Consider the following 27401-nt stretch of genomic DNA (forward strand, 5'->3'; position numbering starts at 1 on the left):
ATCAAAACAAAAGCAATCTAGATCAAGGTGGCTTGAATTCAGACACACTTGTTCCTTGGGTGCACAGTATAACTTATCACAATGGTTTTTCCACATGCCTTTCTTTAATTTTCTCCAGAAATTTATCAGGTCAAGTTTAGGCATGATGATTCAAAATAAACAGTCATCAATAGGAAAACATGCAACATATCCTACAAGGTTGGATTCCTTTAAAATATGACAAAAAATGAGCTGAAAATCCAAAGCCTTTGGGAGCCATTCACAGTCTAAAAATACCCTGAGTGATGGAAATGAGATGTGACATAAATAAGTAAACTATATTTAAGACCAGTATCTTCACTGAATAGAATTCATGGCAGATTCTGGACTTTCTACCTACCTACATTAAAAATGCATATATATTGAGCCAGGCACAGTGCACACACCTGTAATCCCAGCAACTGAAGAGGCTGAGGCAGGAGGACTGCAAGTTCAAGAACAGTCACAACAACTCTGCAGGCCCTAACCAGCATGGTGAGACTCTGTCTCAAAATAAAACCTACAAATAAAAAGCGTTAGCAATGCGACTCAGTGGTAAATTATCCCCAGCTTAAATTCCTAGGAATCCCTCACAAAAAAATGGAATTACCTGTTTTATTAACACATAATGAGATCAAAATGCGTTGCCTTGTTTCTGACAAAAGAAATTGAAAATCCATGTTACCCTCTTGTTTCTTTACACTCACTTTCCCTATATTCTACTAATGTTCTCTTCTAACTATTCTCCTGAACTTCCACCCAAGCATGGCTGACAAAGAATGTGAGAGGCCCAGGATTCTATAGTGGCTGTTTGCAAGGGGGAGGAAGATTCAGTAACTGCCACACTGGATTCACTTACATAAGAAGAGAAAAAGAATCCTCAGTGCCACTCACATATGAAAGAGCCCAAAGGCAGGATGTCTATGTGACCCAAGGAGCTATCCAAGGCAAATGATGGTGAAAGAAGTACAACCCAAGTCCAGAACAGGGACATTTTACATTGAGCCTCTCTTCTACCTCTCCACTGTTTGAGTCTAATGTTCAGAGTGCATTTTTGAAAGAATCAAGTCACAGAAAACCTGTGCTTTTGTCAGTCAAAAGATAGTAATATTCATGAGTATAAGAATGCAAACTCAAGGCTTGTCCATGAAACAATGTCTACAATGAAGAGGGGTGGGAGGAGGAGAGCAGAAGAGAGTTACAAGTCCAACTTGTCCCAGCACACCCCAGCCCAAGGAAAGTAGGACTGAAGAAAACCTAAAGAAAAACTTGGACCTCCTCATTCCCTACAGGGTGCACTCAAGGAACTTCACCCTACTCTTAGGTTATGAAAAAACTCTTTAGGGCTGAGGTTGTGGCTCAGTGGTAGAGTGATCACCTGGCACATGTGAGGCACTGGGTTTGATCCTCACACATAAAAATGAATGAATAAAATAAAGGTATTGTACGCACATTCAAAAAGAAAAGAGAGATTGGTTTTAGTCCTTTTGTTTCATCCTTGGAAGGAGCAATAACTTCACATCAACTTCTATGGCTACAGAACAACTAGAATGCTCAAAACAGATGTCTCTTTCTTCCATGCCCAGGGATATTAACTATATATGTACTATGTAATTACGTGCACACTATTACCTATGAATATGTGAAATATATAACATATAAATAATTTTGAATGAACATTAATAAGAAACACTGAGATGAACTCCCTAATATAAACACCTGGAAAGGTGGCCCTATCTTGTCCCTCTGGCAGGATTTCACCTCCCCAGAGCTCGGCCATTTAGGTTCAATTCTAAGTCTCCTGTCACTTTCTCTACCCAATCAACTCTCTTGTCAGTGTCTTCACCCAATCCCACCTTCTGGTTGGGAATCTGACCTCCCTATTGGCTACCTCATACCTTTAAACTGCCTTTTTGATGACATCATTCTCCCACCAAACCTACTGCCACCTGATAGAATCTTAGGGATTCCATGGAGTTGTAAACAAATTTGGATCATCGCAAGTGACCAGTGACCAGTAACCAGTCATCAGTGACCAGTGGTCAGTGACCAGTGGACTCCATACTGGGAAACATGCATTCTCTAGCCTCAGTCACCCAGACATCCTCTGGGGTGGTCTCCTCATCCTTTGTATCTGCAATTGATGTCACCTCTTCTCTGACAATGTCAGGTAAAGAAAGAAACTTTTTAAAGTTTTTCATTAGACATTTTGCTGCCTCAATGTACTATTGGAGTCCAATTAGCTTAGAGTAATAGGGAAAAGAATGGAAGAAGAAATCTGGAGACCTAATTTGAGTTTTCACGTTGACATGTACTAGGTATGGGAGGGATGATCATTTACTCTCTCATAAAATCTTTTTCCTCATCTGAACCAGGAGGATAACACAGTGACTTTACACTGGTCCCTTTCTTTTCTAATATTGAGTCTTAAGGGGCATATTTATAGAGAAAGAAATTTGATTTGGGGAGTGCCTTCATTTCAACAGAAAAAAAGATAGTGAGATGGAGAAGAAAACTCACACTGTGTACCGAGAGTATCATCTGGAACAGTGTCCCTCCACCAATATTTCCACTTCAGCATTTCATATTTAGTGATATTCAAAATGGGACATTCACATATTTTGGAATTTTCTGTTTGAACTATGTGAAAGAGAACTAGGGAGAGGGAAGGGGGAGAACAGGGCTGTAAGGAGGCAGATATTCCAGGGGAAGTAAGTTTGGGACTGTTGAAGCACAGGGGCAACAGGAACTTGGTGGGGGAGAAAATATCAAAATAAGGGAAAAGAAAATGTGAGAATAAAAGAGATGAAGAGCATGGAGATGTTCTCAGTTAAATAGTAGTTAGTTGGAATGGAATATACAAAAAAAAAGTGATTTAAATCGATGCAGAGAACATAGAGTGAAATCTTCCCAGCACTTGGACATATGAGGGTGGTCGAGAGAATGTCCTAATTAACTGACTAGCAGGGAAACTTAGGGTAGAATTAGGGTATCACTGGGGAAAGCGGTTTCTCAGAAAAGTCATATTTGGTTCTTTGGAGTTTTTCCTATAGCCTCTTTGAACACAGATGACCTAGACAGTTTGAACATGAACATTTTAAAAGTATGTTTTAGTAATGATTCTTTCTCTAAACATGCTAATGAAAGGGGAGAGAGACAGGCCTGGGGAAACAGCAGTTTTCCATGTCCTATTTTACTCTGTTTTTTAAACTACATGAATTTTTAAAAAATGATGTGCCCTAACCTGCATCAGAAGGATGCATTCCTGTGGTGATAGGTAGTTTTCAAACAGAAGCTGTCTTCCATCTTTACAATAATTTTTTTTCTTCATGAGAATATATACAAATACTCATTAACATGTTTTAAACCTAAGAACCAAAAGAAAGACCTATGTAAGAATAAAATTCAAGTCCCATATCTAATCCCATATTTATCTAAAATAACTTTTGATTTTTCTACAGTTCAAAAAATTGTTTTTGAGTCGGGGTATAGCTCAGTGGTAGAGTGAATGCTTAGCATGTGGGAAGCCCTGAGTTTGATTTCCTGTTCTAGTAAACATCATAGAAATTTGTTTTACTTGTATGATTATATTCTGATGGTGATGTTTTTTTCAGACTTTAGGGACAACCTTTTCCTGTTAAAGATAATTATAAACTAGATTGTGATGATAAATATAACTTTAATGATGACATAGTATTCTTCTGCTTTTTTATAACAAATGTTTATCAGAAAATGTTTTATATTAATTGAAATATCTACATAGTAGGATTAATATCTTTCCATGTTGTGGGTAATATTTAGAAGAAGATGAACAACCACAGAGATGAAATTATTTTACATTTCTTGTTTCATACTCTACTTTGTAGAAAATTTCCTTCCCTCCCTCCTTCCTTCCTTCCTCCTTTCCTAACTTCCTTCCATCCTTCCTTTTTCCTTCCCAGTGCTGGGGACTGAACACAAGGTCTCATACATGCTAGGCAAGCAAGCTATCACAAGCTATATCCCCAGCACATCTTGTTTTCTCTCTGAGACAGGATCTTGCTAAATTGCCCAGAATGACTTTGAATTTCTGGACTCCAGCAATTCCAATGCCTCAGCATCCAGAGTGCTGGGACCACAGGTCCAACCCACCATGCCTAGACTCATAGTGCTATTTTGCTTCAGTTTGTGCATATGGCAGGGAAGAAGAGGGTTGGTTTATGTTTCATTTGTTTTGTAGTACCAGGGATTGAACCTAGGGGCACATAACCATTGAGCTACATCCTGAACCCTTTTTAAATTTTATTTTGATGATTCTCGCTAAATTGCCAAGGCTGTCCTCTAACTTGTGATCATCCTGTCCCTGCCTATTGAGAATCTGAGATTGCAGGTGTGTGCCACTATAACTGGATTAAAAACATTTTTCTTCAAATATTTATATACAAACATTGTGGCTACCTAAACATTTACATTTACATCAATTAGTTGCTTATTACACAATTTTTGTTAATATAGTTTCTCTGTCTATAGGTACTGGTTAGAAATTCATTCAAAATCACCTTCAATTTTGCACAGTGTTTTGATTAACAGTATTCACTGAAATAAAGGACAAACATTCATTTTCATTATATTCTATGTATGATAATGGAACTTCATTGGTTAGTAAATTTACTATGCTTTGATGTTTGCTAACTATCCAAGTTTTCATTAGTATCTAGGTATTCTTTGTAGTTCTGTGCTGTTTTTCACTTTTGCCTTTCTATCTTTCCAGAATTTACTACATCTTAGCCTATATAAATCTAATGTAATATGTCGCTTTTTTCATGGATGAATTATGACTTTTTATTATTGTAAACGCCTTACTTGTGTAACCTGAAGCTCAAAAAGTTCAAATAAATTTTTCTAACAAGAAGCATTTCCTGAAAATTTTACTCTCAAGTGGTAATGTTGATGATGGATGAAAAATCAGGCTTGAATATCAAAAACAGTGGCCCTGTAAATTACCATCTGGATGGTACAAGTGAACTCCAGAAAATGGCATGCAACCTGCACAAACAAAATCAGATGCTGAAGAAAACAGTGGTGATATCAGTACTGTTTTCTCTGAATAGAGAAAAACAAAAATATGTTTCTCCTCATTTCTGGTATTTGTCTATAGTACAGAGTCCTGGCAAGGGAGTAAGTTTCCACAACCTGGTGTTGATAATGAACAAGTCAATAATACTTTCCTGACCCTTGGTTTACTCACTTGCAAACTGATAATGTTAGACATTCTCTAACTTCTAAATGCTTCTGTTGAAAGGCATATTCATGGGCCAAAATTAGTGGAGGCTCAAGGGAAAGGTAGGTCAGGGAGAAGGAAGTGTGTAGGGAACAATGTGTGGTTCAGACCACTTGGGTCTTCGGTACCCAATTGGAGAGAAACAGCAGTTCATCAGAACAGTACCACACTACTCCAACTTTGCAGCCATGTAAATGGTCTGATTTGGGGAATCTCAATATTTATTGGTATTAGAGGCTTCCTGACTGCCACAACAATAAGATAATGCCGTTTCTCAAGTATCTTAAAAATCTGTGAGTCTCATCAATTTTTTTCATCACCCTTTTGCTTCCTACAGAAAATTTCCAGAATTCCTCTATATTTGGAACTACAAATTCTCTGCCTCTCTCTCTTCCTGTGGTGAGCAATGCAGCTTCCCTAACAGGAAGTGCATGTAACTTCTCCAGAGTCTCTGCTTCTGCTGTCAGTTCGGCATGGCTATTGCCTTCAAACTCGGGCACCTCCTTCCAGCCACTCATGGGCAGTGCCTACCTTTACCAACGTTCTAGCACAGCCATGTTGTCTGGGGTTACTAGCCAGCACCAGATCCCCCTGGCACCTGCCTCCTATCCAAGTATTTTTGAGTGGGATAATATGGGAGGTACTGAAAAGAAGTCATCTGCACTGGGGGACTATACTCTGACTGTCACTGAACAGGACACAGCAGCTCCTTCCATGTCTATGACAGCCCAATATGATACACCTTCAGATGCCAATGTCATATTCCCTGAGTATCCATCACTGTCGGCCAGGCTTGTCCAGGTGGCACCATCTCAGATTCCAAATCAGGCACATACCCTGTCACTTCCCTACCAAGCACAGAGCCAGGTCTACTACTATGATCAAAACACACTGGGACCTCTGCTCTCTGGAGATCTTGGGCCCTACCTGCAATCCTATGACTCTGTGTCATACGCAAGAAATAGGGTTGCTGCCCCTCAACCAGAAATGGTGATGGTGCTGAAGGAGGTTCCGTCTACAAATATCCTACCATTGGTCTCTAACCCTGGCACCTACTACTGTGTGTCTACTCAGCCTATGACAGAAACAAATTTTCAAGGTGAGTACAAACAAGAGCATGGGGAAAGAAAAAGATCAGAAATGAAAAGGAGAGTCAAATAGGCAGCCGGGAGCTGTGGGTCTACAGATATATAGAATTTAAGTCCTGAGACTTTAACCCCTATTCTTATTCAGCAGTTTGCATTTTCAGACTCTGCAAGAAGAAGATGCAGGACCCTCTAATGTTCATTCACAATGCATTTAAAAGACCTTCATGAGCACACTGGAGGCGATTAATTTTCAGTGCCTTGGTAGACCAGTCCCCCTCCACCAACACATTATGAGTCTATTTCCCTAATTTGGCTGGGTTTTCTAAGGAAGATACTTCAAAACTGACCATGATTTGACAGTTTAATTTTCCTTCCTTAATTTCAGGATTTAAACATTCTATTCAGAGATCCTGTGCAAAGCAGATTTCTCAAAATCTGTCCATTATCAAATATGTTATGAGGAAGAGCTCCACCCTCTCCTAGCACATGGTGTTCAGTGTTCATATATTCTTGGGAGAGTGGAGAGTATTCAGAGGTTGCAACATGAGAATGACAGGTTTCAGAAAACATTTTTTGTGGGTATCACACATAGGAGGTAAGTGTGCTACCAATCAGCCATGCTGCCATGATAATGTTGCCAGTGCAAATCTAGGATATCTACTGATCACCTGTAACTGAGGGGGTCAGCACCCACTCCTAACAGAGACCTGTCCATGGTCCTTAGGAAGAGCTACTAGAAAGGACTTCTCCACAGTTGGTAGGTTCCCTGATTATTGTGTTGCTGTGTAGGGGGAGCATCCTACTTACCATCCTCCTTGATTCCTTTGCAGTGATGGAAACTACCCGAGGGATGGAGGCTTCTGTGGGATTGCCACCGCCAAGTCAAACATTTTGTCTGCCACAACCTCCAGAATTCCCCAACTCCTGCAGTAGCAGAAGTATGCAAAATCTCCAAATACTTGAGAGTAACCCACCAACTGAACCTGGGGACATTTCAGTAATAACTCCAGACCAGAGCTCTACTAATTTCGTGGCATTGCCTCCAACTCAAAGTCAGGAAGAAACAGACAGTTTGGATGAGGTTAAAGCCATGCTTTCAAACCCTCTGGATGCCTATCTGTTTGCAGTAGAAAACCAGGATCCTCTACTACTCCCTTTAGAAATCTCTGATAGCCATGAGCTCCTGGCCTCCACTGGTCCTCTGGACCAAGAGGAGATGCCCCATTCTGAACATATCAATCTGGGAAAGAGTACCCTGAGTCTTGAGGACCAAGGCACACTTGAAAATGGGATCGAATGTAGCAGTGATTTTGCAGACCTCACTGCACTGGTGGGGGACATTCACCTTCCCGAAATTTTCAATTTCTTCAAAGACCTTGACCAACCTGGAAGTCCTCAAATCATAAAAGCCAATGACACCGGAGACATCATGGTGAATCAGGAGCAGGTAAACTCAAGTGACATAAAGGACCATGCTGATCAAGTTAGGAAGAACAAACATAAAGCCTCAGAGTCTCCTGATGGGACTCCTAAGGCCAAATTGCCGCCAAAGCCCCCAGAGTGCACATTAGAGGGAAAAGTTGCTTGCAGGGATGCAGACAGTCAAAGGGCTCTTGGGAACAGAGCCCAGCATTCTAACAGGAAAACTCAAAAGGCTGCAACCAGCAGTAACAGCAAAGCTAAGGGTCATGGGCAGGAAAAGCCCAAAAGGAGCACAGAAAACAGGTTCAAGAAAGCAGAAGACAGTAAGCAGGCAGGCAACAAGGTCAAGACAGAAGAGAAGCCAATGGTTCCTAAGGCAAAGCGCAAGAGAAATCAACCTGACCTTAGCCAAGAGACCTTTAAAAAGCCTCGAAGTTATCTAGGCATGCACATGCTGGAGTCCGTGCAGGTTTTTCATGCACTGGGGAAGAAGAATGATAAGAATCCTGGGCTCTCTTCCTCCCGGGCCCTGGGAAACTCAAGCAGTAACAAAGATCCCCGTCCTTGCCCAGCTAGGAAACCCTGGCTGCAGGTTAAAGGTCCTGAGAAAACTCAAGTGAGAGCCCAGAAACCAGATATCAGTGCTGACAAAGAGTGTCCATCTCCATCCCAGCATGAGCTTCCACCTCCTGGGAAGGTTAAATTGGTGCCTTTGCCTTTTCTGTCCCCAGAGAAACCTCAACCTCGACCTGTGTATCGCAGGCCACAGTCTCTGGCCTCACGTAGACCCACTGTGGCTTACCCTGCCCAGCCTGCTTCTACCAGCTCAGCTCAACCCAGGGCAGTCAACCAATCCCGACCAGCTCCTGCCAACACATCTTTCATGCGTCCTGCCAAGCCAGCTCAGCCGGCTGTATCCCACTCAATCCATTCAGGCTTCACCACGTCTACCCAGCCTAGTGTCCCTCAGTCTGCTGCCTCTAGGCCTGCAGCCTACACAACATCATCTTGCACTTCTGTCCAGCGGGGCCCTGTTTCCACCCTTGTGAACAAGCTCCAGTCCCAACCGCCCAAGCCTCAAAACCGATATCTGCTCCAAGACTTTGCCTTACAACCAATTCCATGGAGGAAACCCAATGTTCCTGGGCCAGTAATGTCAACTCCCATCACGGAAGAGCAGAGGCCAGAGCGGGAAGCCATGAAGAAGAAGGCTCAACAAGAGCGTGAGAATGCTGCCAAATATCCTTTGGGGAGAGTGCAGTTTTTCATTGAGAGGGAAAGAGAGATGGAAATTGCTAACTACTATGGCTATACGATATAAGAGGTGCTAAGACTGATGGTGCCACGTGGCTGCCAGTTAGTTTCCACATGTATATAGATTGATATAAATTTAATGATTCTCATATGTTTTTAAATTTTAATAAAATTAGATGAAGAAATTTAAGAGGTCTTTTGGTACCACTTGGGTACCAATTAGTGTTCCACATATAATACAGAGATAGATAGATACAAATTATTCATTCTGATATAATCTCAAAATACAATAAAATTGAATAAAGCAATGCATTAGAAAATATTAATAGATAAGTAATGAGATTTTTTGGTACTATTTGAATACCAAATAGTTTCCCACATTTATATATATGTCTATAGGTACAAGTTCATAGGCTGATATATTTTTAAATCTTAATAAAATTGAATAAAGAAATGTAATAGTATTGTTTAATAGATAAGCAACAAAGAGGTTCTGGTACCACTGGAGCATCACATACTTTTCCACATAGAGACAGATATATGTACGTTACGGTTAGGGTTAGGGTTAGGATTATTCATTCTGATATACATTTCAAAGTTATTAAAATTGAATAAAGAATTAACAGATCAATAATAAAGAGAACTTTTGAGTTTTGAATTGCTGTGAACTGTGGTTTTCTTGGAAGACGTGGGGATTAAAGCCTGCATGAGAAGAAAAGACCTGAACGTGGGACAGGATAACAGGGGAAAAGAATAGGAATTGAGGAAAGAGGAAGGAATATGACCTAGCACTAGGAAAGCAAATGGATTTATACCAAGATTCAGGAAATGAAGTCACAAAGTTTGAGGCTGGGGTTAAAAGCATAAAATCTGAAACAAGTGGAAAATGACAGAAGATGGGTTCACGTTGACCAGGAGAAATGCTAAAATCAAACAAAAACCCTCATGGAGAATGATCTAGGTATTATGACCTATCAGAAAGACATTTTTAGTAAATTAGATTCAGGGCACGAGTCCAGCATGTTTGGGTCACCTAAGATCATGACTGGGGTGGTAAATACAAAACATGGGGTTATCTACCAGGGTTGTGGCAAGGGTTCATAGTTATCCTTAGTGCACCTGACAATGTGGTACCTAGGCAAGTGAACTGCAGCAGTATGAGGCCCACCCTGAACACGGCCTGGAATAAATCATCATTTACTAACACCCGTGCACCAGGGCAGCAGAGATGCACTACTTCAATTAACCTTCAAACACACAAGGCCAGTATCGCTGTGCCACTTTACTAAAGATCTACTGCTGTATGATCACAAATTTTGCACAAAAAGAAGGCGTCAATCTGAGGCCGATGGCCTCAAGTCCTCCATGATTACAAGTGCGGTCTGGCAGCCAGCCTGGCTTTCAGAGCACAGCATCCAGACATTACCGGCAGCCGAGATCACACTTCAAAACAAGGATAAATAACTAAATTGAGGGACCTGTCAGTCCTTGTTCACTGATTCCTGCACGTGCCATCACCAGAGACCACTGCCATCAACCGACGCTCACGAGAAACAACAGTTCTTGGCGTCCATCTCCACCCTATGCGAGCAGACAGTGCGCGTGCGCAGGGAATAGCTGGCCAACAGCTGCAGGACCCAGAAGCCCAAAGCTGTGCAGGCTCTTCCGGAGGCCGGAGGCCGGAGGCCAGAGTCCTCGTGCACAGCTGCCCTGGGAGAGGGTGACCGACAGTGGGTGAGAATTGGAAAAGAATGGATCTTAGCGCAGGCAGCAGATTTTAACTATGCAAAGATTATTAATGTATATTTGAGAAATTTTTGCTGTAGATATAAATCACATAACATAGAATTCATTATTGAAAAGTGTGCAATTCAGTGGCATTTAGTAATCTCTTGAGGTTGTGCAACCATCGCCACCATCTAATTCATAACATATTCATAATCCCCAAAAGAAACCCTTCTATGTGTGAGAGGTCACTCCCATTCCTTCCTCGCCCTGCCCCCACGCAACCATTAATCTTTGGTTTTGTCTTTTCTGGACATTTCATATGAAAGGAATCATACAATATATGGCCTTTTATGGCTTCTTTGAATTAGAAGACTGTTCTCAAGGATTATCCGTGTTATAAAGTGTTGAGTCCTTCATCCGTTTTTCAGATTGCCTATGATTATATTCCACTGATATCCCACATTTTTTACATGAATACATCTCCAGTTTAACTTCAAACCATGTACAACCACAGGGAAGGGATGTTGTACTCCATGTACATAATATGTCAAAATACATTCTATAATCATGTATACCAAAAAGAACATAAAATTATTTATTTTTAAAAATTCGAAATACAAAAAATTACAGCATGTGCTTATAAGCTAATTTATAAATGTGTAAATGAAATATAAAATGATAAAATCCCTCACCTGAAGTGTATCAAATAACCCTAAAATTTCTTACGTCATTTAACTGTTTGCAATTCTCAACCTTGAGATTGCAAGTTTTTACAAAAAATTTTTCAATAATTAGAAAATAATTTATATAACTCATAGCTAACTTGTTGGAAACAAAGAAACAAAATTTGACTAAAATTAAACTTATTCCTAGTTTATACAATTAATCATCACTTTTAACAAACCCACATATTAAAGATCTCTCTGAAGATGCATAAGAAACTATTTTGCAAACTTGTCACTTTTCCTGCTGACACGAGAGACCAGTGTTTGAAGTAGCTATAGGTGATGTTCCAAACCACAGATTAATCTCAATGTTATCATTTTTTTCTTTTTTTTCATGGTAATTTTTATTCATTTATTTTTTGAATTTTTTAATATTTTTATTTTTTTTCAAGTATATTTACTCTTTATTGCATTCCTCCATTTGCATTAAATAATATAATATTCACCAATTTCTATACAGTTTTGGGCAGAACACAAAGATATCTTTATTGAAAAAGAGACATAAGTTAATATAAATTGTGCTGTTTCTCAAGAAGAGGTCAGATGGCAAACACATTGGGGATCCAGGACACAAGCCACCAGGGATCACAGAATTTCACAATATAATCTACTGTTGCAAAAGCCACAAAATGAGCCAGTGAGGAAGACCAGTGGTAAGAAATTCACCTCAAAAGGACTCAAGATGTTCTTCTTCCCTCTGAAAGTTTAGTAGGGTAAAGGAATGGATCAGTATGGGTGTTCAAGGGCTGAGGGAGAGGGTAAGGACAGGCCTTATTTCTCTGGATAATAGTGTTTATTTGCATGATAGATAGTACAGATAATTTGATATAAAGGAAGGATAAATTCTAAGGAACTAGGCAAAGGAAAAGGGAAAAGTGGTGATACTAATAACCCATTAATATTATCCTAAGGAATGGACCCACTTAGAGTTGGACAATAATTAGTGCTGAGAGGTTTGTAAAATTTATTTTAATGGTTCTTTTCAGAATGTTCAGGGTGTACATTTTTCCATACATATCTTTCATAAGATTTCAACAATGCAATGTTATGGTTTTACTGTAGCCTTCTTCTGAAGGGACAACTTCACCAGGTAATTCCAACTACAAGTGAAAAAGAACATCATTTGCATGCAATAATAATGGACAAGCTTAAAAGACTCCAATGCATTTGAGACATTGGCCTATATTTGAACGTTCATCCCATCTTTTTCTGTCCAAGTACTTACTTTCAAATTCTGACATTTTAATATTCCCAATAGGTGCATAACAAACATTTTACCAGTGTGAACAATTTCTCTTCAGTATACATCCCTTTTCTGCCTTCAGAGCACCCCCAATCCTTAGCAATGTTCTAGACAGGCTGTTGTAGCATTGCAATGCAAACACTGAAAGCCTGCATCTCCCAAGGCAAATGTTTCCAGGCACTAGCTGCAGACAGGGAGGTGTTTTTAATAATCACTTCTAAAGTAAGAGTGTCTAGGAGGCATTAGTTAATCTCCTTCCAAGTAAATCCTCTCCAGAAGCTGCCCACAGATCCCTTCTCCAAGAAGGTGAAATTCCTGAGTGCCCAAGAAAATTGTTATGCTTACTAGAGCACCCCTCAAAAGAACTTATATAAACCTAATCCCTATCTTTGTTCAGTGGCTTCTTTTGCACCAGGAAAGTAGGTCCATTAGAACTATGACTCCATTCCTGAATAAGGCTTTTGGCTGATTCTTGAAGTGTGCACCTGCCATTCTCCTAAATGCTGTCTAAAAATGAGGACAGGTGGTCAGAAGCCACCACCAGTTTTTGCCACAGTGGCACTTGGCTGTGGCTCTTTCATCTGTCTCCACAGATCATCTCCAAATCTTGCTCTCTGGACACTTTTATTTGGGGTCTTCATCCATGGCTCATTTTTGTGGCTTTTACAACAGTGGATTATATTGTGAAATTCTGTGATCCGTGGTGGCTTGTGTCCTGGTTCTCCAATATGTTTGCCACCTGGCCTCTTCCTGAGAAGCAGCATATATTGTATTAACTTAGTCTCTTGTTCAATAATGTCTTTGTGTTCTGCCCAAAACTGTATAGAAATTGATAAATATTATATTGTTTAATGCAAATGAAGGAATGCATTAAAGAGTACATATACTTGGGAAAAAACCTGGGGAATATCGAGGGTATGACCTAAACTTGTATTTTTAAAATATGACTCTTGGCTGTTACGTGGTAAATGGTAGAGAGTTGCTCAGAGAAGGCAGGAAAACCAGCTGGAAACACTTTCAGCAACTCAGCAGAAGGCTAGTGGTTTGGAGTAGTAAAACATGGCAGCACGGGGAGAGACAGATGGATTTGCTGAATGGAGGTAGAGTCCAGAGGACTCTAGTGACTTATAGTCTGGAAAAAAAAGATGCTATCATGGTTGACCTCAGATTTTTGTCTTGAGCAACATGGTAGTCCATTTCCCCAGTATGTGTCAAAAAGGGGTTGAGGAGCTCAGTCACTTGTAATCCTAGCTACTCAGGAGGCTGAAGCAGCAGGATTATAAGTTCAAAGCCAGTCAGGAAAACTTACTGAGATCCTGTGTCTGAAATATATAAATAGTATTTATCAATAAAAAAGAATTTATAAATAAAATGGAGATGTAATTCAGTGGAAGTGCCCCTAAATTGTTTTTTTTTTTAACATTTTGACTTGTTAAACTTGGGATGCATATGAGATGTTCAAGTAGAAATGTCAATAGGAGGTTGAATGTACCACTCTGAATGAACTCAGAGGAGAGATCTGGGCTGAAAATATAAATAAGAGTGACCTCAAAGTGAAAATGGTTCTGAAGCCATGAGAACAGCTGAGACCTTCTAGTGAAGAGATTCATAGCCCAGGGTCCAGGAAACTCTGAGGGATTCATGTATAGAATTCAGGGGACCATGAAGTTGAATGAGGAAAATGGTTCTTACTATTACTATCCACCAACTGACATTTAGCAGTTTTTTCCATGTTGAATGTAGGCTTAAACAAAATCCATGTTCAAAATATTTCTAACTTTGTCACCAATAGCTATGAAGATATTTTCATGCCATATTAAAATTGTTCTGATATCCCAAAATACCATCTACATTTATCTCTACTTCAGAATCATGGTATAGTATTACTAAACCAATGACTAGATCCTGTTATGTCATGTGTTAATAAATTCATTCACATTTGGTTATACATAAAGCTGAAAGTACTGGGACTTTAACTGTATTTGAAAATAGGTATATGGTGGCTGGGTAGATAGGTGTGGGGACTGCATCTCATCAGTATATTGGTAGCAAGGGAAGCATGGATCATGTGTTGGAAAATCAAACTAGCACAGAAAAATGTTTTGAAAATCTCTTTCCCCGGGAAGCCTTTCTTCTGATGTGTGAAGTGTTGGCCCAAATGTTTCTCTCCCTTTGCAGAAGAAGGAAGTGGAGGGATTTGGTGGGAACATAACTATCCAGCAAGAGCTAGAACATGAAAGACAGAGGGACAGCACATGAGAAGGAGCAGTAGTTGGAACAGGAAGAGTTCCATGCCTTTAAGGAAATGATCCAGAACCAGGAACTAGAAAAAGTGTGACTGAAAATTGTACAGGAATTTGAAAAGGTGGACCCTGGCCTAGGAGGCCACTGATGCCTGACTTGGAAAAATACTCCTTTGACGTGTTCCCCGCTCACCTGTGTCATCCACACAGCCTTCAAACGGTAACACAACAGCAAGGCCAGCTAGGCCAACAGTGGTGGACAGGTCCTTGCAACCTGGAGCACTGAGCAGCTCTGAAAGTAGTGAGTCTGTTTGCTGTTCTCCTCTCATTTTTGCCTCCACAGTATCATTCTGGGGGACTCAGCCTAGGAGGGCCTCTGTGATTCCACTTACCAGCCTTTGGTAACAGAACCCCTTGGATAAGCACTGCCATAGTGTGTCCTGTCACACTGGCTACCTTGTTTGAGGCCTTTATTTAAAACATACAATTTACCTGAAGCCAGGTCAGTTTCCTGAAAAGCTGGTAGTATCCCTGAAGGTCAAACCCTCAGCTTTTAAGGTCATCCAGAGATTGAAAATGATCAGTGAATAAGAGACCACCATTGACTTTTTGTGAAAATAATTCTAAAATGTACAGAATCTATGGTGCAATTCAATGACTGAATTTTAAAAAAGAAAAAGAAAGAACAGGGTACTACTTGCCCTGAAAGCATTCCTGATTCTTAAGGCACTTGGTGAAGGTGAACCTCATGTGATAACTCAGTTCAACCATCAAAACTACCGGCAGTCTTACCTCCTGTCACCAATGATGGCAATCAAGAAAATAGGAATGGGGTTAAACGATGAGTAAATCTTGATCATTAGAGGAATTTGTGGAAGGCAGGAATTGACTTTCAAGTAGTCACTTAAAATCGCCTTTGGAGTTTCCCAGCTCTCGTTGTGTGAAGCGGGTGAGCGCGTGGGCACCCTGCACTGGCTGCAGAGCTGCTATGGGCCCACTGGGCCCCTGGCCACTACATAGGAGCACCAGTTTAGAGCCAGGATTGGAACAAGATGGCTGACCAGGACCTTGGGGGAATTAGCCCTCTCCAACAAATGATGGCCTCAGGGGCTGTGGCTGTGGTCACCTCCCTCTTCACGACACCCCTGGATGTGTTGGAGGTCCGCTTGCAGTCTCAGTGCACCTCAGTAGGCAGTGAGCCAGAGTCCCTCCAGACTCTGGAACCTCTCCTACAGCAGATCGCACTCCTCTCTCCAATCCACAGGGAAGTGCCTCCCATACTGCAATGTTGTCCTGGAGCCCCTGTACAAATGTTCAAATGGTACCCACTGTACCACATGGTTTCATGATCCTACCCACTTCACTGGCACTCTGAATACTTTTGTGAAGATTGTGAGGCATGAGGGCACCAGCATCCTGTGGAGTGGCCTCCCAGCCACCCTGGTGATGACTGTGCCAGCTACCACCATCTACTTCACTGCCTATGACTACCTCAAGGCCTTCCTCTGTGGGCAAGTCCTGACTTCTGACCTCTACGCACCCATGGTTGCTGGTGCACTGGCTCACTTGGGCACTGCGACAGTGATCGGTCCCCTGGAACTTGTGCGGACAAAGCTGCAGGCTCAGCATGTATCATACCATGAGCTAAGCACCTGTGGCCGGGCTGCAGCGACTCAGGGCAGCTGGCGCTCACTGTGGCTGGGCGGAGGCCCCACAGCAGTTCGAGATGTACCCTTCTCAGCTCTGTACTGGTTCAAGTATGAGCTGGTGAAGAGATGACTGAATAGGCCCAGACCAAAGGACCAGACGTCTGTGGGCATTAGCTTCGCAGCTGGCGGCATCTCAGGGACGGTGGCTACCATCTTGACTCTACCCTTTGATGTGGTGAAGATGCAGCACCAGGTTGCGAGGGAAGCAGTAGAGGCTGAGAGAGTGAAGCCCCCACCAGTTCACTCCACCTGGCTGATGCTTCGGAGAATACGGGCTGCTGAATCAGGTACCAAGGGACTCTTTGCAGGTTTTCAACAGAGGATCGTCAAGGCTGCCCCCTCCTGTGCTACCATGATCAGCACCTTACGAGTTTGGCAAAAGCTTCTTCCAGAGGCTCAACCAGGAAAAGCCTCAGGGCCATTAAATGGGGCCAGGAAATGGACTCTTAGCTCTTCTGTGGATGCGGGGCAAGAGGAGATGGAGTCAGGTGCCTTTTCCTCAGCACTCAGGGAAGGGGCCACCTTTCCCTCTTCTCCAACCAAGAGCCCCAGGTAGTGCTGTCCCCCAACCCTGGGTCATCCAGGCCTTCCTTAGACCCAGCTTGCTTCCTGTTGCTCCCCCTTTCTAAGATCATCCCTTTCCCACCCCCCAAGTTCAAGACCAAATCTGATAATTGCCTGCCTCTTGTGTTCCCTTTGTGTTTGTCTGTAGCTGGGCCCCCAGGAGCCAGGAACCCCTGGGCTCAGCTTACTCTCCCTGCCCTCTGCACGCTCTAAAAATTAAAAAAAAAAGTCAGCTTTGATGGAAATCCATTTACAAGTAAGAAGGGAAGGAGGCTGGGCTGTGAGGTCTGAGATTTTGACACCCATCCCCATTTACCAGGCAGCCTTATCTCCCACTACTGTTCCTTCCTACATATTCTTAGTTCAGGGTAATTGATCTGTCAAGTTCCCAGAACATTCCCTCCACTGCCTTATCCAATGATGTTTGCTAACTTTTGCCTTCTACATAGATTCTGTTTCTGCCTTCCCTGCTTTTCTGGAAGCCTTTCCACTTCCTCTCCCTTCAATCAGATTGATCTGCAATACAAGTTAGATCATTTATCAGATTATGTAGTTATTTGTCAATAACTTGATTTTCACTTCCTGCAAGTGAGGACCTGAGTCTTGTTCGAGTCTGATTCACATTTGTGTTCCCTGTAGGCTGAACACAGTGTCTACTTGCTATACATTTAATTGGCAAATTTATAGAATTAAAAGGAAAGGAGTGTGTCAAACATTAATTCCTCATCTGTAGATGTCATCATCAGACTGTTGATTCACAGTGCATCCCATGGACTGACTTTGTCACCTCTCTGGCAGTTCAGACCTTGCTGTAGAACATACAGAAAATAATGTGCTTTTTAACTTTTTTTTTATTAAAATATGATTGTGAATTTGCTTCCTAAGCTTAGCTTGCTGGCTTTCTCAGAGGGTTTCTCCTTGGTGTTTAGGAACTGCGTCCATCCTTAACATCCTGAAGCAGTTTTAGAATTTGTTAATGCATTTTTAGAGAGACCAGACTTTTGTTATTTTAGGGGGTTGTGCTTGGGATTTAAACATTCTTCTCAAGACTCAACTCAGAAGGAAATGACTACCTAAGTCATTTTCCATTATGAAGACTATATTATTTTAAGCCTCCATGAAAGTCATACTCTAACATTCTTATGAGTTCAAACAGAGATGAACAGTTGAAAGGGGAGGTTATTTTTTAATCATCCTATTTAGACTGTGGCAGAGAATTTCTAAATATCTTAGAAATGTTTTGAAAAGGAGTAGTTTACCCTTGTCTGATATTTAATAAGTAAAGCCTACTCTTTTCTTGAAGTATCGAGAACATGAACTCAAACTTCAAAGTTTCGTATAAATCACATACAGATGAGACCCAAGGCACAATTCATCCTTCTCCAGCTGGGAACTGGAAATGAATAAGTTATATGCTTCCAAAATATAATGATGGAACCGGTGTAGGACATGCAGTCCCATTCCAAAAGGGAGAAATAAATGAAGAACCAAGTGATTGGAGCAGGCTTGGTATTCCATGCCTATGATGCCACTACAAGGCAGGCTGAGGTGGGAGGATTCCCAAGTTCAAGGTCAGTTTGGGCACCGTGCAAACCAAGAATGGGAAAACAACATTAAGTCTTAATGTTGGAGAACAATCTCTTTTGATTCCATGTCCTGCATTCTGGGCACACTAGGACATATGTTGGACCCCCCCCTCCCGCCCCAAGACATCATAAGCCCATTTCTATATTTTCTGCTGAACTCAGTTCACCCAGAGCTCTCATGAGTATGCCCAAATTGTTCAGAATGGAATCATGGACTGATGGCTCTCTGGTTCTGGGTCTTGAAGCACTGCCCCACTCCTCCAATGCCAAGGCACTGCCCCAAAGGGGCCTCTCTTTGGTAGCTCTGCTCCTATGACACGTCTCTGAACAGACCCTCAGACTGTCTGAAACATACTTTGAAACCTAGGTAGAGACCACATGGCCCCACAGTTCTTAGGGGAATTGGCTTATATGAATAAGGAGGCTGAGAAGTTCCACAAAATATTTTTGCTAGATGAACACCCTGGAATGCTGGTCATGTGACTCTGTTCACATCCAAAATCTTCAGAACCAGGGCAGCTCATGGCATAATTCTCAGCTTCAGTCCAAAGACCTTAGAATCCAGGAGCCACTGGTGCAAGTCTTAGAGTCCAAAGTCTAGAAATCCAGTCCTGATTTCCAAAGACAGGAATAGAAGAGTGCCTCTACTCTGCCTTTGTTGTGATTCTGTCTGGGCTCCCGCTGTTTGCATGCTGCCACTCATATTGACAGCAGATCTTCCCCACTCAGTCTGGAGAACCACACATCAGTTTCCTTCAGAAAACCTCTGAAAGTCACACCCAGAAATAACTCTTTACCATGTATGTATTCCTTAATGCAGTCAAGCTGACACATAAAATTGACCGTAACATCTCCAAATCAGCTGTGGCCACAGGCTGGAGAAGAGATTTTATGACAGTTTTTTGATGTCATTAGAATGAGATGCTCACTCAGTGTCTGAAGTTGGGGGGATTCCAGTGACTTAGGATTGCTCTCCCAATGCTAGAAGCTGTGAACTCTGCTTGGAATGATTCAGCCTCATGGTCTCAGACTTTTCCCTTCACCATTACAGTTCCTACAATTGACAGACTGCACCATGTGGTGGTGCCCAGGAGACTCTGTCCTCAGTTTCTTCAGTTAGCCAGTGCCAACACTGCTCAGGGAGTAGAATTTCTTTGAGATACTGGTAAAAAAGAAAAGAAGAGAAAAGAAAGAAAGAAAGAAAGAAAGAAAGAAAGAAAGAAAGAAAGAAAAAGAACAAAAAACTCAAACTCGTTCCTGAAGTGAGACTTCCATTTCTTGACCTCCCATAACTCTCAGAGAAGATGTTCAGGGTCAGTTTCTTTTTGCATGAAATCCTCCACAGATGCAACATGGACTGTGGAGTATAATCCCTTTAGATCTTTAGACTCTGTATTTGGTTGCTTTTCAGATTCCCTTGAATTGAACTGATTATTATTATAGTTAGAAACTAAACATAGTAGGAAGAGCTAGCCATTACCTATACCACCATGTTCTGAGTACCTACTCTGTGGTAGGACCTAGAAATATAAAATATTTGTAATACAAATAGTTTATGTTCACAAAAAGAGTCCAATCAAGTTGGAGATGGGAAATATGCAATAAACATACATAGCGTTCTGAGTCTATGTATGATATAAGCACTAGGAATTTTGAGGAAGGAAAGAGCACTGAATGCAGGCACTTAGAGAACCCATTACTAACTGCTGGATGAATCCATGAATGAAGTGGAACAGACGTAGCCAGAGTTTAATGAAGGACTTAACAGTGAGAGGAAAACTGCTTTAGACATGAGCAAAGGAAGGGAAATGCTACTCCACTTGGAGATTTTCAGGAACCACGAATACAATGCAACAGGACTGCGGCGTTTACCCAAGCTGGGCATCAGAGGAAGGTTAAGGGATGGTCACAGCATCTCTGGTTATGACCAGCACCCAGTAATGCACATTAGTAGACAAGGGGGTGAAACACTGAGGTGAGGGATTCTGGGAACACAGAAGAGACTCATGCTGTGGTGGGAAGTAATGTTGCTTGTATAGATATTGGACTTTCCACAGTAAGGTTGTAGGAGTGCACAAGAATTGTGACAATCTGTTTTCTTCTTTGCAGATGAGGAATGAATTTACCATTATCCACAGTCTCATCTCCAAGCAAAGTGCTGGTATGATTATTGCAACACAGATATAGAACTTTTCCTCATACAGGATCAGCAGGGTCTCATCAACCTGGGCGGGATTCATGTAAGCAAATCTCAGCTGTCTGAGGGTTCATCTCATCTCTGTTTGTTATGAACACTGCTTGTTTCTTGTTTTCAACAGATTGTACATAGGTTATTTATTGTTTTCCTCTCCTTTGGATACAGTTCCTAGTATACTTGAGTGCTTGTACTAAGAAAATGGCAAAGTTTTCCAGAACCTCTGGCAGTAGTGGTAGGTCCAGCTAATGTCCATCCACTAAACAGAAAATGGAATTCTCACTCAGTTACACCTCTACTACATTCTGGTAGCTACACTAATGTGGAAAAAAAACAGACGAGTCTTTCTGTCTCAGTCACAATAGATCACTTCCACTGGAACAGCTTCAAAACTTCCCTCCACTCTTACAAAACATCCATTGCTTAGAGCTGCCTTCTCAGTTGGGCTCAGTGCTGAACAAATCTCTGCTACTTTACTATGTTAACTGTGACAGAGATGAGTCAATGTCACTGAGGCTCTGTTACTAGTTCAGTCAGACATTACAAGAAGACTGTATTGGGTAAAACAGGAATAATATTGAACATCGATAAGACTTTACCAACTTCCTGGACACTATCATCAGGGCACAGTGCTTCCTACACAAGGGGTTTTACTCCTGTGAAGCATTCCAGTCTGAGCGCCTTCCTCTCCTGGATGGCCTCTGTTGTTGGTCACAATTCCTTCAGCTTGTGAGCTGGGTTTCTTTTGTCATTTCTCAGAGGTGAAGCCTATTCTTTCTGACCATCTAGCACAGCTCTTCTTTACATCAACCACGTCTTTCAAGTGTAGTGTTCTTCAGAGTCTGAAAGAGGTGCTGCAAAATTGGCTGCTGGGGCTTTCTGTGGACACTGGCAGGAAACCTCTGGCAAGCAGTCCTCTGGAGACAATCTTGGGTGGATCCATGAACTCTGTGTCTAAACTGATTCACTATGAAGGATGGTTGTGTACTACTGCACTGTGATTGGAGAGTAATAGTACTTTCTTGTTGCAGTTCAGGTTGGATTTGTATGAGTGGGATGTGACACATATGTAAATTATAACCTTTCACTAAGGCTATTATTTGTTCCTGGGATGTTCTCTTCTGCACTCTTCTGTCTGGATACCAGTAAACGGAACCAGCTCTGATATAGTATGCACAGGTAATGTAAAAATTTCATGCTAGCAAGAAAAGAGACTTGGTACAAAAGGCAAAATCAGAGTTCAATTTCAGCAGCAAGACACATCAATAAATTTGTCACTAATTGACAACCAGTTGTTTGCCTGTGGACATACAAACCCTTTGAGAAAGGAACATAGATTGACCTCCAAATCTGAGAAAGAGGTGGAGTAGTGGAGTACAAAAACAGGCTAAGTTTAGTCTACTACCCTTCTCTATTTAGGTATACTCTTCCTTTTGCCTGCAGGAAAGCCCAGTAGGACGGACAATAAACATGAGCTCTACTCGGGGGAAGAAATGGAACTGGTATTTGGAGTATTTATTCTCAGAGGTTGTTACGAGGTGTGAAACATTTCATAGGAAGTAATATTCATCATTCTTCTGTCCCATGGTCAGAGCTGGCCCTTTATCAGAGAGCAAAACCACCACAATAAATATTAAATGAATGTTGACATACAAAGTGAACACATCAGACTAAGTTCCTTCCTCAAGGGTAGAGAGGCCAAGTAGCTCAACTTTTGTTTCCGTATTCATTTCAGTAGCAGACTGCATTCAAGGAGTATTCAGAAGGGCCTCCTGTTGGTGGCTCAGGAGGGCCTTGGTGTAGCCAACTATCTTTCATCATTTAAATTTTTAGCTTACTGGTGAAAAAGGACCTCTTCATCCTGCTCTGCCCTCCACCAAATTATACCTGAAGAGAGACATCTGCTTTGTGCTGGGAGTTTTCACATTCTTATAAACCATGAGTTGCACTGACCGACGAGAGTAGGTAATATATAGTGCTAGTTAATCCACAGACATACTTTTGCATACTCTGCTGTCTCGGTGAAACCTCTGTGGATATTGACATTTTTTCTTATGTGAACAAGAGCAGCAGTACCAACTTAATAGGATACAAGACATATGAGTGTAAGGGCCCTGAGTAGCTGATGGCCTCCTGGGCTGTCACTGGTAAGAATTTGTTGAGGGAAGGAAGGAGAAGGATGGGGGGGAATCAAGACATTTCTGTTCATACTGATACGGTTTCATTAAACTATTTTATTTGTGTGTATATGTGTATGTATATACATAATTTTTAAATGTTCAGGTCTATGTAAACTAACTGCAAATTTACTTTGAGAAGGAATTCTGAAGCTTTTTATGAATTTCCTATTAACTAAACTAAGATGTTGAAAATATAAATTTTGGAGGGCTGGGGTTGTAGATTAGTCATAGAGAGCTTGCCTAGCATGTGTAAGGCACTGAGATCAATTTTATGCAGGGCAAATAAATAAATGAATAATGTCCATCAACAACTAAAAAATAATGTTAAGAAATATGAATTTTTTCTCCCTGCTACTCTTAATTTAATTCATATCATTTTAGAGGAATGAAATTGAATTTATCCTTGCATTGAAGGGTATTGTAAGAACCCAGAAACCACTCCGGACACGGGAACTCACGTAAGAGGGTTTATTAAGCAAACAGAGTGTCCCCCTGCAGGGTAAGAGAGAAAATGAGAGGAAAAGGGAAAGGGCATATGCAACAGAGAATGTGAAAAGCAAGGAGGAGAGAGAAAGAAAAGTGAGTAGGAGAGAGAAAGTAAGAAAAAAGATGGCGGGGGAGTTATCCTTAAGCAGTTGAATTCCACTGGGCTAACAGGGGACCAATAATGGACAAGGATACTTGCAAGCTGACTGATGAACCAATAGCTAGGTAGGATGTTCACAGACTGACAAGAAGTTGGTAGGCAGGGAGATGACTGCAGCCAAAAGGGCGGGGGAGCAGTTTTATATTATATGTACATTCCCAGTATTTTTCTGTTCATTAAAACAAAAATAATAATCGAACAGTAGAAATCTTATTCATGTATTCATAGAGTGAATTAATATGTATTGAGTTCCTTATTGTGGGGCAGGTATTCTTTGGTGTGCTGGTTATATAGCTGCATCCCATGCAAAGAACCTTCTTTTAGGAATTTATGTTCCAATGAAGAATAAAGATAATAACAATGTAAGCAATATATAATGTCAGGTGCTAAGAAGAAAAAGCAGGCATTAGGGATAGAATGGGGAGGTGGTTGCTATTATTTATAAGGTGGTTAGGGAAGGTCTGTTTGAAGAGGTGATATAAGCAGAGAACCTCATAAGCATACGAGCCATTTGACTAGGAAAGAGCATTCTGCACAGGGGAAAAGGCAAGTCAAAAGGCCCTATAATGTTTATCTATGTGGCATATTTAAGGGACAACAGAGGCTGGTGAGGTTACCACATGATGAAGAGTAAACAGTGGGAAGAACTAGGGACAAAAGGCAGAGACTACTTTATGAAAGGTTCATTTAGCCTGGTATGGACCATTAGGGAGACTGAGAAAAGATGGCATAATTTGGCTTACCTGTATGAAATACAAGGATACAGTGTGAAGGTTAGACTAAAAAGGATTGAGGGCCAATGCAGAGAATACTTAGATTCTTACAATATTCCAGGAAAGAGTCTTAGGCCAGTCTCACAGATGATAGAGAAGTGTTTAGATGTTGGATTCAGTCTCTATTTTGAAGTTGGAGAAGTTAGGATTTACTGATCACTTGGATATTAGGAGGAAGAAAGAGAGGAGTCAAGGATGAATCCTAGACCTTTGTTTACCTGAACTAGGTGAATTCTAAGATAGAGATGAGGCATACTGGAGGAAAAGGGTTTGGAAAAGCATGAAATCAACTTCTATTTTGTCCACGTTGGGTTGGAGATGCTGAATAGACAACTGGATTTCAGGGTATAATTTAGGGCTTGAAATTTAATCTGGAGTTATCTGGGAATAACCATGGCATTGGATGAAATCACTTTATGGATCTGGAAAAGAGAAAATGGAAGAGAACCGAGCCCTGGGTTCTTCCAACATTACAAAGAACAGGAATAACAAAAGACTGAGAAACTTACAAATGTACTGGAAATGTACTAAAATGAGGAGATTGCTATGCTGGAAGCCAGGTAACAAGAGGGTTTCAGAAAGGTGGGAATATTTCCATTTGTTCTCATAAATGAGAAGAAGCTCAAATATTTGATCTGGTGAGTTGGGGAACTGAGTTTGAAGACGATAATTTATAGGTATAAAGGTGCAGCTGGGGGGAAAATAGTAATGTCTGATAGCACTTTAGGGTAACTCTGTTTGACAACAATGAACTGTACATTTCAAAATGGATCCTAACTTCTGGGACTAAGGCTCAGTGATAGAGCACTTGTGGAGCACAAGTGTGAGGCAGTGGGTTCAATTCTCTGCACTGCATAGAAATAAATAAAATAAAGGGCCATCTACAATAAAAAGTACACAGATATTCTCATTAAAAAAGAAAAAATCCCACAAAATTGAATACTGTCTAAAAGAAAAAAATTATATATATTTGACATGTAATATGCCAATGATCCTGTTTTACATCATACATATATATGTATTGAAATAGCACACTGTACACTATAAATATGTATAATTATATATCAATGAAAATGTTTTAAGTCAAACAAAAAATACAGTTCCTCAAAAATAAGAGGAAGAAAAAAGAAAGTGAACTATGTAGTCACCATGTTGCACACAAAACCTTTTAACAACAACGCAAAAGAAATTATGGGTTTCTTCCCATACTTGTATTGCATTTTTGTTTACAATGTTGGAAAGAAATATCCTTCCTTTTTGTGAACTTCAAGTGTACCCCTCAAGTTGTAAATACCTTTTACTTGAAAAGAATTTTGGTATCAGCGTTGAGACGTTCCAACATGGCCATACCTTTCTTCGTGCACCACACATGACTGTCCCTGCTCACCAAGAGTTCTCTGGCTCCTTTCTCTTCTCAGACTCATTCCACACAGATCTCCTTTCTCTCCAGTGTTGACCTACGCACTCACTGTTCCTACCAGATGATGCTACCACAGTCAATAACTAGTGTCTGCTCCCCCAAGTTTCAGGAGTGAGTACACAGGACTTGGTTCTAGGTGTTATAGGGAGGACGGAGCAAAGAAAGTCTCAGAGCAAAAGGTCTTTATACTTGAGACTGGTTCTTTAGAAAATATAGAGATTGTAGCATTAACTGGCTTCTTTCTAAAATGCTTCTTGAAAGCCCCATATTCTGGTAAACCTATGATGCTTGTTTTAAAAGATATATAAGCAAAAGTTTTGTTGCTTTTCTAAGAGAAGCCAGGTGCAGTGACCCATGCCTGAAATCCTAGCATCTTGGGAGGCTACAACAGGAGGATAGATCCTCAGCAACTTAGTGAGACTGACCCTATCTCAAAAAGACAAAACAAACACAAAACAAACAAACAAACAAAAAACCAGGGCAGGGTATGTAGGTCTATAGTGAAGTGCCCCGGGCTCCATTCCCAGTATCAAAAAATTAAAATAAAAATAAATTTTAAAAAGTCCACCAGAAATTTAGAGTATTTGATTTGAAGAAAAGGGAATTCCAAGAGTTCAATGTTGGGTTAGAGAATTTCAAATCTGTGCTAAGCGGGTGGAGCTCAGTGGAAAAGCACTTCTATGCATGTGTGAAGCCACGAGTACCATCCCTGCTACCACACACACAGACGAACAGAAGTTCAAATCAAACTCATGATGTCATTGTTAGCTCTTTTTCATTCCAAATACTGTTATTTACTATGAGTTCTCCCAGAAAAACCAATGTGGTTGCACTGATGAATCATTCTGTAACTGTGCTTACTCAATAGATAAGAGACTTGTAAACCAGCATACTATAGAAGCTGTCTTAAAATGCACTTAGTTGTACTGTGTGTGAGAATGCATGCCTGGTCCTGTGTGAGTGTGAGAGAGAGAGAGGCTTTGCTTGCCTCTGAATCTGCCTCTTCTTATTTGAGAACTGGATTCTTTACATTAACTGACCATGGACAAGAGGAGATTTCTTCATGTTGCCAGAAAGGATCTGATCCACACAGCAAGGATCCACCTGTTTTGTATATACATCTAGTGTAAAAGAAATTAGAGCTGTACTTCAGGCAAGGAGGACAGTCAGAGCTGATGAGGTGCACTGTTCTGCCTGGCCCACATGGAATATCTGCCTTGTCACTTGTCTTTCCAGATCTCTGTAATAAGGACAGACATGGGAAGCAGTGTGAGATGGAAACAGATTTGAATGTGAGCTATACCACTGATTCACTCTATGTTTTTGAGGCTACTTCCCTACCTGGACC

General features: G+C 41.1%; 1 protein-coding gene and 3 pseudogenes across 1 annotated transcript; all 4 read left to right on the forward strand.

Moving 5' to 3' along the window:
• The first annotated feature begins 2091 nt into the window (after positions 1-2091).
• Positions 2092-9109, forward strand: LOC124962964 (uncharacterized protein C2orf78-like). The gene is made up of 3 exons (XM_047522243.1): positions 2092-2188; positions 5616-6377; positions 7197-9109. The coding sequence occupies exons 1-3, from the start codon at positions 2092-2094 to the stop codon at positions 9107-9109; spliced, it is 2772 nt and encodes a 923-aa protein (XP_047378199.1).
• A 3117-nt stretch (positions 9110-12226) lies between these two features.
• On the forward strand, positions 12227-27183 carry LOC124962830 (STAM-binding protein-like; annotated as a pseudogene).
• On the forward strand, positions 16034-17115 carry LOC124963433 (probable mitochondrial glutathione transporter SLC25A39; annotated as a pseudogene).
• On the forward strand, positions 21128-22925 carry LOC124963477 (centromere protein I-like; annotated as a pseudogene).
• Positions 27184-27401: the final 218 nt, after the last annotated feature.

The sequence above is a fragment of the Sciurus carolinensis genome, chromosome 13 (assembly GCF_902686445.1).
Source record: "Sciurus carolinensis chromosome 13, mSciCar1.2, whole genome shotgun sequence".
In the NCBI taxonomy this organism is placed as follows: Eukaryota; Metazoa; Chordata; class Mammalia; order Rodentia; family Sciuridae; genus Sciurus; species Sciurus carolinensis.